The sequence below is a fragment of the Salmo trutta genome, chromosome 37, assembly GCF_901001165.1.
Source record: "Salmo trutta chromosome 37, fSalTru1.1, whole genome shotgun sequence".
NCBI classification, from domain to species: domain Eukaryota; kingdom Metazoa; phylum Chordata; class Actinopteri; order Salmoniformes; family Salmonidae; genus Salmo; species Salmo trutta.
In genome coordinates, this window is record NC_042993.1 from 30,900,554 (window position 1) to 30,919,009 (window position 18,456).

The 18,456-nt window shown below is 44.8% G+C and overlaps 1 protein-coding gene across 21 annotated transcripts in view; it reads right to left on the reverse strand.

Annotated features, from left to right (window-relative positions):
* The window catches only part of LOC115177330 (plectin), a 191,776-nt gene that overhangs the window by 21,336 nt on the left and 151,984 nt on the right, over nucleotides 1-18,456 (reverse strand). For 13 of the 21 annotated variants that reach the window (XM_029738005.1, XM_029738015.1, XM_029738013.1 and 10 more), the window contains 18 exons: nucleotides 13,035-13,150; nucleotides 12,314-12,414; nucleotides 11,343-11,462; nucleotides 9,176-9,271; nucleotides 8,832-8,959; nucleotides 6,321-6,414; nucleotides 5,118-5,272; nucleotides 4,510-4,855; nucleotides 4,218-4,295; nucleotides 3,903-4,064; nucleotides 3,601-3,705; nucleotides 3,268-3,363; nucleotides 2,997-3,122; nucleotides 2,520-2,672; nucleotides 2,124-2,281; nucleotides 1,746-1,872; nucleotides 776-959; nucleotides 397-417 (listed from right to left, as the gene is read on the reverse strand). In XM_029738005.1, coding sequence (XP_029593865.1) covers nucleotides 397-417; nucleotides 776-959; nucleotides 1,746-1,872; nucleotides 2,124-2,281; nucleotides 2,520-2,672; nucleotides 2,997-3,122; nucleotides 3,268-3,363; nucleotides 3,601-3,705; nucleotides 3,903-4,064; nucleotides 4,218-4,295; nucleotides 4,510-4,855; nucleotides 5,118-5,272; nucleotides 6,321-6,414; nucleotides 8,832-8,959; nucleotides 9,176-9,271; nucleotides 11,343-11,462; nucleotides 12,314-12,414; nucleotides 13,035-13,150 — 2,366 coding nt within the window. Of the gene's footprint in view, nucleotides 1-396; nucleotides 418-775; nucleotides 960-1,745; nucleotides 1,873-2,123; nucleotides 2,282-2,519; nucleotides 2,673-2,996; nucleotides 3,123-3,267; nucleotides 3,364-3,600; nucleotides 3,706-3,902; nucleotides 4,065-4,217; nucleotides 4,296-4,509; nucleotides 4,856-5,117; nucleotides 5,273-6,320; nucleotides 6,415-8,831; nucleotides 8,960-9,175; nucleotides 9,272-11,342; nucleotides 11,463-12,313; nucleotides 12,415-13,034; nucleotides 13,151-13,747; nucleotides 14,247-18,456 lie in introns of those variants that run through there. The other 8 variants (XM_029738007.1, XM_029738004.1, XM_029738012.1 and 5 more) reach the window with 5 other exon arrangements.

Here is an 18,456-nt window from a genome sequence, read left to right on the forward strand (position 1 = left end):
ATGATCAGACATGCATGTGTTCACATGTAGTGTGTCACACACACACAGGTTGATATGCATTCAAACAAAGCATATTTCATTACAAATTACCCACTGTGCAGTGGTATCTCTACACACAGCAAAACACAGCTTGACCACTACCTGAATGTGTTTTTCTAAACCACTATATTGCATAACAAGAAAACAAACCAAGCCACATTGGAAACAGGAAATTGACAAAAAAAGACTAAATATCATGCACTCACTCAAAAGCTGTAAGAGCTAGGGAACGCATTTCTATCTATGTGAACACTGTAAGTTAATGGGGTTGGCGTGATGGAAACAACAAAACGTTAGTTTTTAAACGTGCCAACCATCCATAGTTCAAAAGCATGGCGGTTCACTGTTCACACTCACCTTTGGTTTTAACCACTGGTCCTGAAAGGTGAATTTGACAGTTACCCAATGTTGCTGAACTGGTGTCCAGTAACACGCCTTTCACCCCTGACTACACACATCCACTGTATAAAGGACTGTTTGCTAGTGGTACTCAGAGAAGGAGAGTAGATGCCACCCTTACTGAGATCAAAACTTTATTTTACAGCCCGCTGTTTATTAGGTAATTACTTAGAAATGATTTGTCAAACCAGGTAGTCACCAAACCAGAAAGTACCGACTAATACCCCATTAGTTTCTTAGTTAATACCATGTAAACACCAGGTAAGTACCAGGCTGTAAAATAAAAGGTTTACAGAGGTTTGTTGTGTTTGTTCATGAGTATGTAGGTGGAACGGACCTTTCTCCACAGAGCGCAGAAGGTTGTCGTAGTACTGTGTGGTCTTAGAGTAGTCGCCCTCGATCTGCATACGGTCGTGTGGACCAAACAGCTGGGAATCCTGACTGTCACGCATGAAGTCCTGATAGTGAAGCTCCAGGTTCCTCATAAACAGCCTGTACTCCTCCACCTTCATGGTCTTAAACTATAGAGGGGAGAGAGGGGAGAGGGAGAAAAGAGAGAGAGAGAGAAAGAGGGAGGAGAGAGGGAAAAAATAGGGTGAAAAGGAGAGAAGGAAGACAGAGAGAGAAGAAGAGGCAGGAGAGAGGGGGGGAAAGAGGGAGAGAGAATAGGGAGAGCGGTAAGTAAATAGTCAATCTAGAACATGTTAATCTTAATCATTATAATCTTTCAAAACCACCTCCTTGTGAGAGGAACCGATCAGAATTGCCTGTCAATTTGTCACTGTCATTCTGTCCGTGTACCCTGCCTGCATCACAACCTGTTTTAGATGGTTACATTTCATAAAAAATCAAATCTACTATACAATCAAGGCTTTTAGTTGGTTTGTTACGTAATACAAACAAGCTTTGGTAGACACCGCGCCTTACTGTCGTAACAGTATAAGAACTTTCCCCGCCAATAATTCCATTTGGAAACCCATGAGGTTTTCTACCTCAATAAAACACTTGTCCATGTTTACATGGTCTGCTCTATAAATAACAGAGCTCGAGACTCAACCTCACCGTAAAGCAACAAAGGCATGGGAAATCGCCCCGTTCAATTCAGTACACTTACAGTAACACAAACAGGGTGACCACTTGACTCCCTCTCACAGGGTCACTGATTGGCTGTCTGTGAGGATCACTTTTAACTTAAAAAAGTCTAAGCTTCAAACAGTTAACTGATGTCAAACTATTCCAATTAATATATATCTTTCTCCGTTTTCTTTTCAAGATAAAGAATAAAAACCCAGATGACTAGCGTTTACCATGGTGATGTTCCAGGTTCGTATCTGTGTGATGTCTCTCGTCAGGTACTGCCAGGACAGCATGCTCTTCATGTCCACATGCAATCTCTGCCACAGGACCAGCATCGACTGGTGACCAGAGTCCAGACTGGGGTAGGAGACAGAAGGAAGTGTTACTGTACCGTAAAACAAATATAATTAGGGCCCAGAGTTTTTTCAAGGCTAGGTCCCGAAAAACTCAGCCTGGTCCCAGATCTGTCTGTGTCATCTTGCCAACTCCTATGGTCACTGTGACGGAAGACAGCGCAAACAGATACGGGACGTGGCAAAAAAAGAAGAAAAACGGGCTCCATGTGATCCATTGATGGAGAGCACTGTGTATTGATGTAAGAGTCTCACCTGGACACACTGTCCATAGCCTCCTTGTTGACAGGTGGAACCAGGAAGCAGACTGAAGGCACCACCGCCTCAATGCCTGAGCGGTTCAGGACCTTCCACTTGTTGGGCTGTGGGGAGTTGTTGATGAGAGCACACTCCTCTCCCTTATGCACGGTGATCTACACAGAGAGACGGAGTATATGAGATGTTACAGTCCATGGATGGATGGATGGTGGATGGCTAGACCAGCATGAACGAACGAACCAGGAAGAATGAATGAAAAAAAACGAGTGATGAACAAACAATTTAATGAACAAACAAACAAAAAGTAAATATCTACTTCCTGTCTACATATGTAGAGCCGTTATTCCTACACCAGATACCTTCAAAAGGTGACGGTAAGGATGATTTGCTTACCTCCATCTGTTTGAAGTCACACACGGCCTGGATGGGCAGTTTGCCCTTGATGGACTTGGTGGGGTTACGGGGCTTCAGCTGGATTATGGTCTTGGCCCTCTTGTTCAGGCCGGCCACGTGAGTCTTAAACTCGTTCAGCTGCTCCTTCTCCTCCTGGTGAAGAAGGGAAATAATTCAACATCTTCAGGAAAAAGATGGAACAAAAAGATAAGAGTTTCCTGGTTTGCTTTCTCTGCATTTGAGCAACTAAAGTCCTGCCTATGAGACGAGGGCCCATATTCATAAAGCATCTCAGAGTAAGTATGATCTAGGATCGTGTACTCCCTTTCCATTCATCATATATAAAAAGCAGACCTGATACTAGATCCGCAGTCCTACTCTCACGATTTATGAATACGGGTCCCGAACTAGGCAACCTCATGTTTTATGTGAGCACAAGCACCCGTTCACAGTCCAGCTGTGTAGTAGGCTACGTACCACAGCATCCTGTAGCAGGTCCTCTAGTCGCGTGGCCGTAGTGGAGCGATCGCAGCAGTACTTCTTCTTCAACGTCTCCTGCATCTTCTTCATCCTCTCCTCAGCTTCTTTCACGTCCGAAAAGAACTGCGAAGAAGCACGAGAAGATAAGGGCATGTGTATTGATCAATAAAATGAGAACATCAACAATTGTGTTTGGAACTATTACTTATAGAACCATGCAGGTTTATGAGCCATTCTCTATTTTGAAAATTATTCTGAGCATCCAAACCTGGTAGTAAGCTGTGTTCTCTTTGAGGTGAGCCTCGATGCAACAACACAGCTGGAGGATCCAGCTCCACTGAGTCTGCAGGGCTGCTGTGAAGGCCTGGCAATTAAAGGGGGACATCAAGAGTAGGGCAAAACAGGGTCGTGTTCATTAGGTACCAAGCGGAGGAATACTGACTGAAACAGGAAGGGACTACCTGAACTTGTCCAATAAGACATGCTTGTTTTCAGTTGCAAAACAATCTACAACGGTATGCAGTTCTGTGTACTAACGCATACATCCAGGTTTACCCTGCTATTGCTCATGGAGACCACTAGGGGGTAGTGTAGTGCTCACCTCCACTGTTTTCTTGCCAGGGTGGCCCTCCTTCAGCATCTTGTCTCCTGTGACCTGGATGTTGTTGACCTTTTTCTCTCTCAGCTCCAGCTCACGCATCAGACCCTTCAGAATGAAGATGAGCTATCAATGAGCTATCAACAGCCTTACATTCAGATGAGCACTACTCCAGAGATTGGAAATACTGTATGATCTATTCAATCTTTTTCTAGGCTTCAGAAAACGTGCACTTGAACAACCAAGCTGTCTTAACAGCATTTCTGATATATTTTTCAAGTTATGTATCTGGTTTTCTGACATACCGAGTAGTTGTCTTTCTTGGCTGTCATGTTGGTGTTGCGGTCGCTCCAGTCGTAGTTGACCTCCTCCTCCTCTTTGTCGTTGAGCCACATCAGCTCCTTGGTTGCCGCGCTGACGAACACATAGAGCGAGTCCAGGTTACGCAGACGAGACTTGGAGGAGTTCTGGGAGAGAGCGGTGAAAGAGGGAAGATGTAGATTAGATTACATATTGTATGTGTGCATTTATGAGAATACAATTATTACTAATCCTGGTGGTAGTTGACCATAACAATATCACATTTAACCCAAAATAACGCTTCTGAAAAAAGATCTTACCAGCAGCTTGGCATACTGAAGGTCCAATTTGCCCAGGTATTGACTGTACGTCCCTTTACTGACTGGGGATAGCTGGCTCTGAGGGACACGAGACACACAGGCAACATCAATGTAATGTCACAGTCAGAGAGGATCTAGCACTTGAGGATGGTAATGATATATATGTATATAATGTCTCCATTCCCTCGGATCGAATACAAAGTACATGATATAAACTCATTCAAAGTGTAATGGAAATATATAGAGTCTATGAAACAAAGTTATTATAACACCCCACTAAAACATATTTCACCTTTGCCCCTTTAAGGTCTAGTACCTCGTCAGCCTTGGCCCGTTCGATCTTGGCGCGGAAGTCCTCCACGGTCTGGTGCAGGCCCCGGTGGCTGCCCAGCTGAGACTCCACGGTGGGCAGGTCCGAGCCCCACTCGGCCTCGTCAATCCGTCTCTGACTCTCCTCCACCCAGGTCAGCAGGTCCTGGGCGTAACGCAGGGTCACCTCGTCCAGCTCAGGACGCACCCTGGAGGACGACTGCTGGATGGTCTGGGTCTGGATCATCTGGGTGGTCGTCACCTGCGACTTGAGACGCAGGTTGTAATCGGTGCGCAGGTTCACAAGACGCTCGTGAAGGCGGTATACCCTGTGGGAACGACACGCATTTGACAGGTAAGTGTTCAGTCCTGTAACACATTTCTTCAATCAAATGACTATGGTTATGCAACAAGCTTAGGTTTCAATCAGCGTTCATGATTAGAGGCGGAGGGGATATCATTTATAATTTAGAGGAAATTGTTATCCTAACGAAGCAGATCGCTGTAATCGATCGATGTATATAATATAATCGAATAGAAAATAGATACTTTATTATCCATTTTGTGAGAAACTGAAAATGGCCAACTCACCTGCGGTACATCTGCTCGGCCTGCTGGTGGCGCCCATCTTTGAGCAGCTGCACGTCGTTGAAGAGCAGGCGGATCATGCCGTCTGCCTTGTCCAGGTCCCGCTCCACCTCGGCGGTGTGCTGAGCCGGCTTCCCTGCACTCAGGAGACGGATGTCCTAGAGGGAGGAGGGCATACCAATATTAATGTCATTAACCTATGAGCTTTCGAAAGAGAGAAGGTAAAAGGGTTTCTATGATTGACAGACAAGTAATGCTTCCTCCACTTTAAGGATTTCATGGCTTTCCAAACTTGTTGGAGATCAGTTCAGATCTTCATTTTGTTATGCGACACTGTATCCAGCCCACCTCATGCTGTTGTATGACAGGAGAGGGAATACCATTCTGATTGGAGCATTTTCGCTGGTGATGACTGGACACATTGGTTTTGAATGAGGTAGTAAACAGACAGCTAATGGTTTTCTAACTGGAGCATATGACTTACCCGGTATGAGTCATTTGACCCAATCACTGGCCTATAGCAACTTCACATAATTGAGGACAATGGCTGTCCTTAGTTTCCCCCAGCTCTAGCCACAGCCTGTCCCGGCTCCAGCCTCATTCCCAGCCCCAGTCCCAGTCTCAGCCTCAGTCCCAGCCCCAGTCCCAGCCTCATTCCCAGCACCAGTCCCAACCTCAGGCTCATTCCCAGCCCCAGTCCCAGTCCCAGCCTCATTCCCAGCCCCAGTCCCAGTCTCATTCCCAGCCCCAATCCCAGTCCCAGCCTCATTCCCAGATCCAGTCCCAGCCTCAGGCTCATTCCCAGCCCCAGTCCCAGTCCCAGCCTCATTCCCAGCCCCAATCCCAGTCCCAGCCTCATTCCCAGCCACAGTCCCAGCCTCAGGCTCATTCCCAGCCCCAGTCCCAGCCTCAGGCTCATTCTCAGTCCCAGTCCCAGCCCCAGTCCCAGCCTCATTCCCAGTCCCAGCCCCAGCCTCAGGCTCATTCCCAGTCCCAGCCCCAGTCCCAGTCCCAGCCTCAGGCTCATTCCCAGTCCCAGCCCCAGTCCCAACCTCATTCCCAGTCCCAGTCCCAGCCCCAGTCCCAGCCTCAGTCCCAGCCTCAGTCCCAGTCCCAGTCCCAGCCTCAGTCCCAGTCCCAGTCCCAGTCGCAGGCTCATTCCCAGGCCTCACTGTACTGTCAGAGTGTTAGTGGTCCAAGACTCACCGTCTGCAGCAGGGTCTCCAGCTGGTTGAGCTGCTCCTCACACACACCTGACTCCATCTGGACTTTACTGACGATCCTCTGGAGTCTCTCTAGCCTGAGGGAAGAGAAGAGGAGCGTTAACACTGATCTGGTCAAAACATTTTTATTTCAATGTTTTTTAGAAAACATACCAGGTCAGGATCAACACGGACCTGGGTATAGAATTTCACTTCTGTACCATGCTAAAAGTGAATGAATCAATAGAAAAACAAACAAACCAAAATATGTTTTATGTCACAATTAAGAATATCATGTATCAAATATAACATGTTCCTTGCTTGGCCACAGCTAAAAACTTCATAACATAGTAACACAATAACCACAACAGCACAATCACTGAAAGTCCAGAACAAGACACTTACGGCCTCTGAATGTAGAAGGTACTCTACTTTATAAGGGTTCGTCACAAATGCCATACTCTTGTCCTTATGCTCTCCCTTTTAAAGTCCCAGGTAGAGAGGTGGCTCTTCTTAACACAGTCCCATAGTGTCATGGGAATTCTCTCCCAACCTTGGCAGGGACAACAAATGTCTGCTGCGTTGTGTAAGGCAAATTTCTGCAGCGCTTGTTCAGCCATTCCTCATCCCAGTTCACGAATAAGGCTGCCCAGATAGAGCGCTGCCCAGTCTGATGAACTTAGTCGAAACTAGCAAACGATGACTGCCCATTACACTGAACATGGACCCGGCAAACAAGGCTGTCTCATGACAGTGGACCAGCCCATTTCAAGACAACTTGCAACGCAACACCCCCCAGCCAGCTACCTAGCCTTATGATATTGATAACATTGGCATTTGATGTCTTCTGACAGATAATCATATCTGATTAAGTTGACGAGAATACATTTTGTAAAAATACAATCGCTCCGTGCCAGACTTGCCCTTGTGAACAGAGGATGTCTTTCTTTGCAATCCCTTCATTGCAAAGGGAAAACCTGATTCAATCATCACATCTGGATATGGAGTCTCCAAATGAGGGGAGATGGGTAATATAATTACTGTGCATTACTTAGCTTCAGATGTTGTTCTTGCAGCTGTTTAAAACGGCACATGCAACTACAGGGAAATGGTCCGATAACAGAATCGGCTTGATAAGAATCCATCTGTTACTTTCTGTGATTTTTATATGAATCGTGATTCATTCGCTGTAAGTAAATTGCACTCGTCAACGGTCTGATATTCTAATCTACGCTTTGTGGCGCTACTCAGTACAAAAGAAACTAGTGGAAACTTCCATCTAAAGTCAAGACGCGTGAAGTCATCCCTGACGACCTTGGAGAAATCAGGCAGGACAGTGTCCAAGCCCTTTACAGCATCATAGATAGCAAACCTCAGGCGTGCCAATGGTGTTACTGTTCAAGAGGAGCTGGCTCTAGATAAACCACAGCCTAAACAAGGTCCCAGAGCAGTGCAACTAAGGTAAAACTGGGTTTAATCGACTAATGGAGTTAGTTATCCAGGAAGCTCTCACACAGACCAACGAATCAATGAACGGTCTTGTGTCAAACAATAACATATTCTTCCCATTTTGTAACATGAAGAATTTTTTTCTAACAAAACAGGCAGAAACTAACAAGGTCACTTGAAGAGAGTAGATATATAGTAAACAAAAATATAAACGCAACAAGCAACAATTGAATTGGTTTTACTGAGTTCATATGAGGAAATCAGTCAATTGAAATAATAAATTCATTATGCCCTAATATATAGATTTCACATGACTGGGAGTACAGATACGCATCTGTTGGTCACAGATACCTTTAAAAAAATGGACCTTACAATGGGCCTTAGTATCTCTTCATGATATTTTTGTGCATTCAAACTGCCATCAATAAAATGCAATTGTGTTCGTTGTCCGTAGCTTCTGTCTGCCCATACCATAACCCCACCGCCACCATGGGGCACTCTGTTCACAACGTTGACATCAGCAAATCGCTCGCCCACACTGCGGCATTCGCGTGGTCTGCGGTTGTGAGGCCGGTTGGACGCACTGCCAAATTCTCTAAAACGACGTTGGAGGCGGCTAATAAAGAAATTAACATTAAATTCTCTGGCAACAGCACTGGTGGACATTCCTGAAGTCAGCATGCCAATTGCACGCTCCCTCAAAACTTTAGACATCTGTGGTATTGAGATTTTTTAGAGTGGCCTTTTATTGTCCCCAGCACAAGGTGCACCTGTGTAATGATCATGGTTTTTAGTCAGATTATTAATATGCCACACCTGTCAGGTGAATGGATTATCTTGGCATCCCCACTAACAGGGATGTAAACTAATTTGTGCACAGAATTTGAGAGAAATACGCTTTTTGTGCATATGGAACATTTCTGGGATCTTTTATTTCAGCTCATGAAACATGGGACCAAGACTTTACATGTTGCGTTTATATTTTTGGTCAGTGTAGATCCAGATGAGGATTGATGGAATCAGGAATAATATGGCCAGACATTGATATCCAGCTTCACTCACTCACCTCTCAAACTCTATCCTGAGCAGTCGTTCTCTCTCAAGGATGGACACGTGCAGACGGCCCCATTCCTTCTCCACATCAATTGGATGGTAGCCTGGAGGAACCTTGACCTGACCAGCATGCACTGCACTCTGTAGAGGGGGTGGTGTAAAATAATAAGTGTTAGACCTCTAGCCACAAATCAGACAACCACCTTTATCTATCTATATCAATTGATCAAAAATAGAGTAGAGTAGAGTATAATGGAATGGGATACAATAGAGTAGAATACAATACAATAGAATCGAATAGACTAGAATGCAAATAGAATAGAAAATAATAGAATAGAAGCTCTGTGCATGGCTAACCTCAAAGGACTGGTAGATGAGTTTGGAACGGTGCTTGTCGGCCTCCTTTGCAGGCAGTTCTGTCTCTTTGAACTTCAAGAACTGACGCCACAGGATCTGAAAGAGAGAGAGAGACAGGATGAAGGAGACATTTTTTTTTACCGTTCTTGAATGGTCACAAAGGGGAAATTGACGTAGAAAAATAAAAAATGTATGTTAAGTGAAATGTGTTGTTTTACAGGGTTAGCTATAGCAGTACGGCGCCCCTGGAGCAAATGGCCCTTAAGTGCCTTGCTCAAGGATACATCTGCAGATTTTTCACATTGTCGGCTCAGGTATGCGAACCAGCGACATTTTGGTTCCTGGCCCAACACTCTAACCGCTAGGCTACCTACCGTATTATCTTGTGAATCAATCCATCCTACTCTTGCTTCCTTTTTAAAATGCTACATGCCACTAAACAGGGTTGATGACAATTCTATTTCAAGACAGTCAATTCAGAAAGTAAACTGAAATTCCATTTGAAATGGAATTGACCCCAACCACGACAGCAGTACTTATTCAAACTGCTTCCATTGACTCTAGTCTAGGTGATGATTCTGCTTCCATAGACTCTAGTCTAGGTGATGATTCTGCTTCCATAGACTCTAGTCTAGGTGATGATTCTGCTTCCATTGACTCTAGTCTAGGTGATGATTCTGCTCCCATTGACTCTAGTCTAGGTGATGATTCTGCTCCCATTGACTCTAGTCTAGGTGATGATTCTGCTTCCATAGACTCTAGTCTAGGTGATGATTCTGCTTCCATTGACTCTAGTCTAGGAGATGATTCTGCTTCCATAGACTCTAATCTAGGTGATGATTCTGCTTCCATTGACTCTAGTCTAGGTGATGATTCTGCTTCTGTGGTGTAAAACTACAGCTCTTGATGAGTTAGTTGACATGTTTACATTCTTACAGGGGGAGTTACTTGAGAAAGGATTGTTAACCTTGTAGCTTTATAACATGTTCCCATGTCCTTAATTCACATAGATACACACAGAGCTTGACCTTTTCAACTGGCCATTAAAAATGGGATTACCTAAATCCAATATGGTACCTAGATCAATAATGTGGCTAACCCGATTATTGTGACACCTTCCCAAATAAAAACTCAAGCTAACAAAGATAAGGGGTGTTGAGAAGTATACATAGAAAAGTCAGATGCCTTATTAGAAGACGCAGATGGTGTATCAACACAAATAGAAACAAATAGACTCGCGATACTGCTTTTGTCTGTAATTGGGAACCATTTTCCAGGAAAAGAGATCTTGGAACTAGATTACCTTGAAGCACAATATACGTAGCCTCGTACTGCTCATTCTGATAATGTCATTCGAGTTGATAAAGTCAATTTAACACGGAGGAGGGTCCTCTGTTTTACTGTACAATCCCTTTGAATGTACAAGATTTGGAAACTGATTACAGCAACTGAAAAGGATTAATGAATGTTTTATACATTATCCAATAGGAGAACTTAGCTGACCTAGCCTTTTGTCTGACAGTCCCCTTTGTCTCCACAGAGAAAGTTGCAGGCACGCTAGCCAGGGAATGGGGAGGGGCAGTACGGAAGATTCCACCGAGGATTAGGTAGAATAATGTGTCTTCAGGTCTGCTTTTCTCAGCTCCAGTGCCACCCACCCAGATGCCACACAATGCAACCACACGAGACAATGCAATCTCTAGACTGTAATTGCTCTGTTTGATGTGGGATCGAATGGCAGAGCTAGCTGCTTGTTCATAATGTTTTTTTTAGTTTTTTTTACCTTCATTTAGCGAGGCAAGTCAGTTAAGAACAAATTCTTATTTTCAATGACGGCCTAGGAACAGTGGGTTAACTGCCTTGCTTAGGGGCAGAACGACAGATTTTTAACTCATGTAAGGCATCTCTGAATAGGCTTAGTCATGGTAACTGAAAATGTGTGTGGAGAAATGTTAGAATCATAATTCACAGCCCCCCCCCCCAAAAAAAATGCCTTAGCTACAGCCCCGATATATAGACACAGAAACACATACAGTATTTTCAGTATCCAATTTACAGTATTCACGCTCCTATATCGAGCAATAATACATTACGTGACCAGCCACAGGTAGCAGTCCAATCCCAGTCACAACAGCGTTCCCAGTAACTGTCCAGGTAGGAGACTCACCTCTATCTCCTCATAGCTGCCTGGGAACCTCCTCTCCCCGAAGATAACGACATGGTGGCTTATCCACTGTCGAATGATAGTGACCAGCTCATAGTACTCTGTCCAGCGCAGCTCCAGCTGCTGTAACACAGAACACAGCAGACAACGACGGGGTTTAACGACAGACAGCCAAGAACCTTCTCCTGGAAAGCCAGGATAACTCGCCTGCTCACACACCACCCTCACTCAATTAGGTGTCAACAGGCCCAGCCTTGTGTGGCTGGACAAGGAGCAGAGTGAGAGGGACTGAATGTTGTTACTGATTGTCCCGGTGACAATATTGATTATTATTACGCTTTGGCAATATGTACAGTACATTGTTACATCACGCCAATAAAGCAGATTTTATTGAAAGAGAGCGAGAGAGAGAATGATAATGTAGTGTGTGTGTACGTACATTAGCACACACACGTGCAATAAACAAAAGTTCCCTCCTTTACTCACTTTCAGTACATCTTTAGTTAGCATTGGAGTACAAATGGCACTCTAAAATCTGTTCTGGCAATACAATACAGTACACCATTCTGCTTTTCCAACAGCTCTCTTCTGTGTGCTGTGATCATGCTGTGGTGTGAGAGGGGTGTTTATTGGGTAGAAAGTACTTTGAGGTAAACACAGAAGGTTACTAATTTCCTGCAGCTCCATTTAGGATGGCAGGACTTCTATTGTAGTTCCAAACTGAAGCGACTCTGTGTCATAAACAAAGCAATTACATGTTCTGACTGTCACAATCCATAATCCAGGAGTTTCCCTGAATGAACTCTCATTGAAAGTAGGGTTGAATGCAATAACAGTGGCTTATAGCGTGTCCTTTTTGAATTGATCAATTCGAGTCTCGGACGTGAGGTGTCCAGTTTGTGAGTATATCAGGTTAAGGGACAATCTTGTAGAAAAAGAATGACGTGATCAGAGGCGGTCAGAAGTGCACTCACGTTAGCCTGGATTCCATCATGGACATCCCGGGGCATGGCATCATACAGGGACGACACGTAGGTGATGATGGACTTCTCATCCGGATGTGGCACGTCAACATCTGGGAAAATAATTGGTGTGTTTATAGATTTGTTTTTCACATCGAAAGAGTAATGGAGATGCTGCAAATACCAAAACCGGAATTAAGTACTTTGAGGTATTATTAGTTACTTTGTCATTTTTTTTTAGGATGACGACCTTTCATTGCATAACAAAAAGTGAAGTGTGCCCAATCGTTAGTTGGTATGTGAAGATGTGTGTTATAAACGTTAGTTATACACCTAGATCATGTTCATGGTGGATTTGGAAAAAGGAGTAAGCTATCAAAATATTTGATTGGACACGGCTCATACAGTACAGCAGCACTGAAGGGTATGGGGGGGGGGCTCTTCAAGTTCCATCTGGAGTCTCTCACCCCTGACTCTTCTTCCATTAAATAGCAAAAGTACAACGTTAGGTGGGACGTGGTTGGAGAACTTGGGGTGCATTCACTAGGAACAAAACAGAAGCAAACAACAAAATGGGGAGGGAATTTGCCGAATAGAAACTGTTGTTTACGTTGGAAAAACGTTTTCCATTTGCGAAACATTTTTTGCAACTCTTTCCTACAGTGTGCACTTATGATTCCACCCCTGGTGTAGAGGTCAGCCATCATCACATGTACATGTACTGCAGTCTTACCCTCCGGATCCAACAGGCGTGTCACGCCCAGGTCCGTCTCGGCCACGTTGAAGGCGTACTCAAGGTTCTGCACGTTGGTCTGGCGGTACACCTTACTCATGTCAATGAGTCTAGGCCTGAGGAGACAGAACCACGGGACATCCGTCACGATTGGTGTAAAGGCAGCGTAGACAGGTGAGGAGGGTATAAGGACTGGCCGGGCAGATACTGATCATGCCTACCTACATATCGCTTGTCCTAAAAGAAATGCCACGTCTGTATGTCAGAAATCTGTAGTGAACACCTGCTTTCCCTGGGGTGCTTGGCATCTATATATGAACGGAATGTTACATGGGGCTGCAGCAGACAACCTGGGCAGCCATGTTTCAAATTAGATAAGCACCTATACTCGCTCCCCGTTACTGTCCTCTCCATGGTGCAGATGAGGGTAAGTGAAGAGAAAATAGCCATAGGGAAACATTCAAAGCATACCGTTACTCAAATTCAATTCTTGACCAATGTAAACATTACAAAAGAATCTGTCACAAAAGTTCCCTCTCTAATTCATTTTTCATTGCATCCTTTAAGTAAAAATGTCACTGTTTACAACTTATTCTATTTTTAAAATGGCACAGTATACTCATTCTCTCTTTACAATACGTTCACATTATTCTGATATACTCCGAATGGAAAGCCCAAGACAAATAAGAGAGAAGCTTAGAGCAGATCCGTACAGCGATTTGACGTGAAGGGTGGAGCGGACAGTGTAGTAGTCCCCAGGGCTTGGGGCCGATTCCAGGCACTGCACCTCCCTAAGAGAGAGCTGCTTCCGTGGCCTGGGGGGCCTCCCTTCTACCCTACTGGGGCTGACCAGCCTCCCCTCCCCTCCCTGGAGGCTGTGGGGGCTGCAGTCATGTCCCAGCCCTGTCCCCTGGCCCAGTTCCTGGTCCCCTGAGTGGGAGTCGCAGCTGGAGTGGGCCACTGAGCTGTGGGATCCCTGGCCTGAGTCCCAGGAGGAGCCTTCTGAGGGGATATTGTCACACTGCATGACCACACGGTCTTCCAATGAGCTGACCAAGCCTGTGACCCTGCTGGACGAGCGGCCAGTCCTCTTCCTGGACTTTATGGACAGCTTCCTCTTCAGACTCGACATCATGGTGCCTTCTGGGAGTTGTAGTCTCCCCAAAACAGAGAGCTAGCTGGCTAGATGTTTCGTACTCGTCCAGTGGCAAGTGAAAACGTTGCACTTAACAGTGAAATTCCGATTCCAAAAGGCGTGCTACTCCAACCATTTCAACAAGGTACCTTGTGATGGTTTGGTGGTTGTTCGGGAAACAGTCGGGTCCAAGTCTGCAGAACGTGCAGGTAAATCCCACCCGAGCATTTACGTCTTCAATAAGACGTCTTCACAATCTTCACGTTGAGGCTACAAAGAGTGCTCAACCCTCTCCGTGAGAGAAGAAACATCTCTGTACCACTAGGAGGCTAACTGCTGTCATCCCCTCTGACCTGACCTCCCAACCTCAGCCCCGTCTATCCAAAACAGCTCCCCCGAAATCAACTGCAACTTTCACCAGCCCAAGGTAAGTTCCTTAGTTCCCAGGTTGACGACAACATTCAAGCCTCCAAATAAGCGGTTCAAAAAAAGTGGCGCAAATTGGTGTATAACGCAGACTGCAGGCTGTGCAAAAAAGTAACTGCAGTGTTGGTCGTTTGAGTAGGAGTGTTACAGTGACACCGCTCTCTTTATGAAAATAAGCTACTAAATAGACTGCCTTAGGTGACACTCAAAACCTTGAAAAAAAAAAAGTGTTCTCTCTCTCGCTCTCTGTTAGAGGGAGCAGAGTGTAGCTGGGCTTTGCAGGTACATGCACAGCTTTGATTGAACCTGCCCCGTGGGCCTCTCTTTCTTCCTTCCTTTTGTGCCACGCCTTGCTGGGTATTCACCCAGATTTCCCTCATCACGTGGCCCTCTTTCAGTCGCTCTCATGTTTCATTCAGACTCCCTGGGGATGTGCAGGGTGCTGCTTTCATTACATGTTATGTGCTGGAAGAATCCTATTATTTACAGATAACGTGCCTGTCTCTGTGGCTTTGTAGGACTCCGCCTCCCACTGTGAGAGACCGCAGACATGTCTCCACTCATCCGCTCTCATATTCATGTCTATACGTAACTGTATGTGTCAGCAGAGACTAAAGCAGCTCTAAGGCCATTGTGATATTAACAGAGGGAGTGATTCACTGAGAACTCAACTGGTCACTTCCTTTAGTCCAAGGCTCGCTAGAAAAATAGATTCTCATGAAAGGATAAGTAAACAAACCCATCTTTCCCAATTCTACACCCCCCAGGTGCCTCAGACAGCACCCTCTCCACCTGAATGGGCATTAGTGAGTCTAATAACATTATAATAACAGCGTATACAGTAAGTGCTCTAATCAGTGCCAGTACCTATATCCATGTGAGGCAACACCCACCTGTGGTATTCCAAGCCCAGGGCACTGACAAGTTCAAAGAAATGTCTTATTAGAGCTGCCTGAAACCTGTGCGATCAAGTACGGCCAGGAGAGGAGATTGAACAACTACGGAGTTAGATGTAAAAACGTAATTTACCTCAGGACAAGTCAGAAATGAACACTAAGTGGATACACAACCTTATTTTATAAGACATGGAACACTTTTCTCTCTCGTCAAAACTGAAACCAGTGTCTGATTGATTATGTACCTGATAGTTTACATTTGTACTCATGTGTGTAGATATACACTACATGACTAAAATGATGTGGACACCTGCTCGTCAGACAGCTCATTCCAAAATCATGGACATTAATATGGAGTTGGTCCCCCCTTTGCTGCTTTAACAGCCTCCACTCTTCTGGGAAGGCTTTCCACTAGATGTTGGACCATTTCTGCGGGGTCTTGCTTCCATTCAGCCACAAGAGCATTAGTGAGGTCGGGCACTGATGTTGGGTGATTAGGCCTGGCTCGCAGTCGGCGTTCCACTTCATCCCAAAGGTGTTCAATTGGGTTGAGGTCATGGCTCTGTGTAGGCCAGTCAAGTTCTCGACAAACCATTTATGTACGGACCTCGCTTTGTGCACCGGGGCATTGTCATGCTGAAACAAGAAAGGGCCTTCCCCAAACTGTTACCACAAAGTTGGAAGCTGTAGCGTTAAGATTTCCCTTGACTGGGACTAAGGGACCTAGCCCGAACCATGAAATGCAGCCCCAGACCATTATTCCTCCTCCACCAAACTTTACAGTTGGCACTATGCATTGGGGTAGGTAGCATTCTCCTGGCATCCGCCAAACTCAGATTCGTCCGTCGGACTGCCAGATAGTGAAGCGTGATTCATCACTCCAAAGAACGTGTTTCCACTGCTCGAGTCCAATGGCGGCGAGCTTCACACCACTTTAGCACGGTGTAAAGCTTTACACCACTCCAGCCGATGCTTGGCATTGTGCATGGTGAGCTTAGGCTTGTGTGCGGCTGCTTGGCCATGGAAACCCATTTAATGAAGGTCCCGACAAATAGTTATTGTGCATACGTTGCTTCCAGTACATAGAGTACAGTAAACCAATGAAAATGTAAATCAAAACTTGAAGTTGAACTGATGTCTGTGCCCAGTGGGTATACTCTACACCAGGCTTACTGCAGAACCAACATCTCTTCTGCTCAACCAAGACTGTCACTTGGGCTTACTGCTTCATTTGAACTGGCAGTGACACGCATTCTTTTATCAAATAATGGTGTTATAGAAAGCCCATGTGTTATTTCACAAGGTTTTACAGCATAACATAGCAAGTAAGGGACATATTTAGACCTGGTTTCAAATAATATTTGAAATCATTTCAAACACTTTAGCCTGGCTTAATGGAACCAATAGTCAATGCTACCGTGGGGAATAGTTTGCAGGACACAATGTTCTTTTATTTCCTCTGCCTTCATCGGAACACGGGTCCCTCACAGACCTGGGTTCAAATACTATTTGACATCTTTCAAATACTTTTCATGTTTACTTAAGCCTTCCTGGGGTGCCGGATGGGCATGGTTTGACTATTGTATTGGTTCCATTAAGCCATGGCAAATTCGATCAAGCCTAGCTAAAGTATTTGAAATTATTATTGAAATTGTGCAGCAAGACCGGGCACAGACGTCAGTTCAACTTCTAGTTTTGAGTTACAATTGTTTGAGTTGTCAACTAACTTGAATTCAATGTGAAATCAACAAAAAGTGTCACCACGTCATTCGATTTTGGTTAAAAGTTGTGAAAAAAAGCAGTCGTGTAAAGTACTTAAGTAAATTTCATGAAGGTCCCGACAAACAGTTCTTGTGCTGACGTTACTTCCAGAGGCAGTTTGGAACTTGGTAGTTAGTGTTGAAACCGAGGACAGGCAGTTTTTACACTCTACACGCTTTAGCACCCCGCGGTCCCGTTCTGTGTTCTTGTGTGGCCTACCACTTTACGGCTGAGCCGCTGTTGCTCCTAGACGTTTGTACTTCACAATAAATGCATGTACAATTGACCGGGGCAACTCTAGCAGGGCAGAAATTTGACGAACTGACTTGTTGGAAAGGTGGCATCCTATGACAGTACCAGGTTGAAAGTCACTGAGCTCTTCAGTCGGGCCATTCTACTGCCAATGTTTGTCTATGGAGATTGCATGGGTGTGTGAGCGATTTTATACACCTGTCAGCAACGGGTGTGGTTGAAATAGCCAAATCCACTAATTTGACGAGGTGTCCACATACTTTTGTATATATAGTGTATATTATATATGATGTGAACATCAACACGAGGATACAAAGGAAATAAATCAATTAAATAAATATTGCCTGGGGTGGATGGGGAGGGATTTGGACACATGGTGTAAAAGAGAAAAATACTACTATGAATTACTGGTAATTTAGATACTAATGGTCAAGCATCTAGCTATATATATATATATATATATATATATATATATAGTACATTTGAAGCAGATCTTCTACCAAGCATACCTACCAATGACTGTACCTATATATGAGCGAATGTATGACCTTGTGATGAAATAATAATGATAATTTGAAGGACTAGTCAGAACTAGCATGGCACACACTACAATTTGACATTTGACAATATATCCCATTCCTGCCCCATCTGCTTCACATCGAATAAAACCTAAGTGTGGTGATGTGTCATGACAACCCCGTTGCATACAGCTTAGCACTAACGGAGACGCTAGGACAAGACATATTAACACCTATTAGTGCCACTTACTGTGGGTAATAACATGAGTGGGTACAGTCTACTGAGGGGTACATTTGGGGTAGTATTTTGGGGGTTAATCTCACCTTTTAAGAATAAACCTGAAATGGCTGGAGGTGAGGCTACATTTTGGGGCGACAGCAGGGCTTACGGGTGACATTCTGAGGCTAAAATCCAAAGATGTTCGCCAGTATCT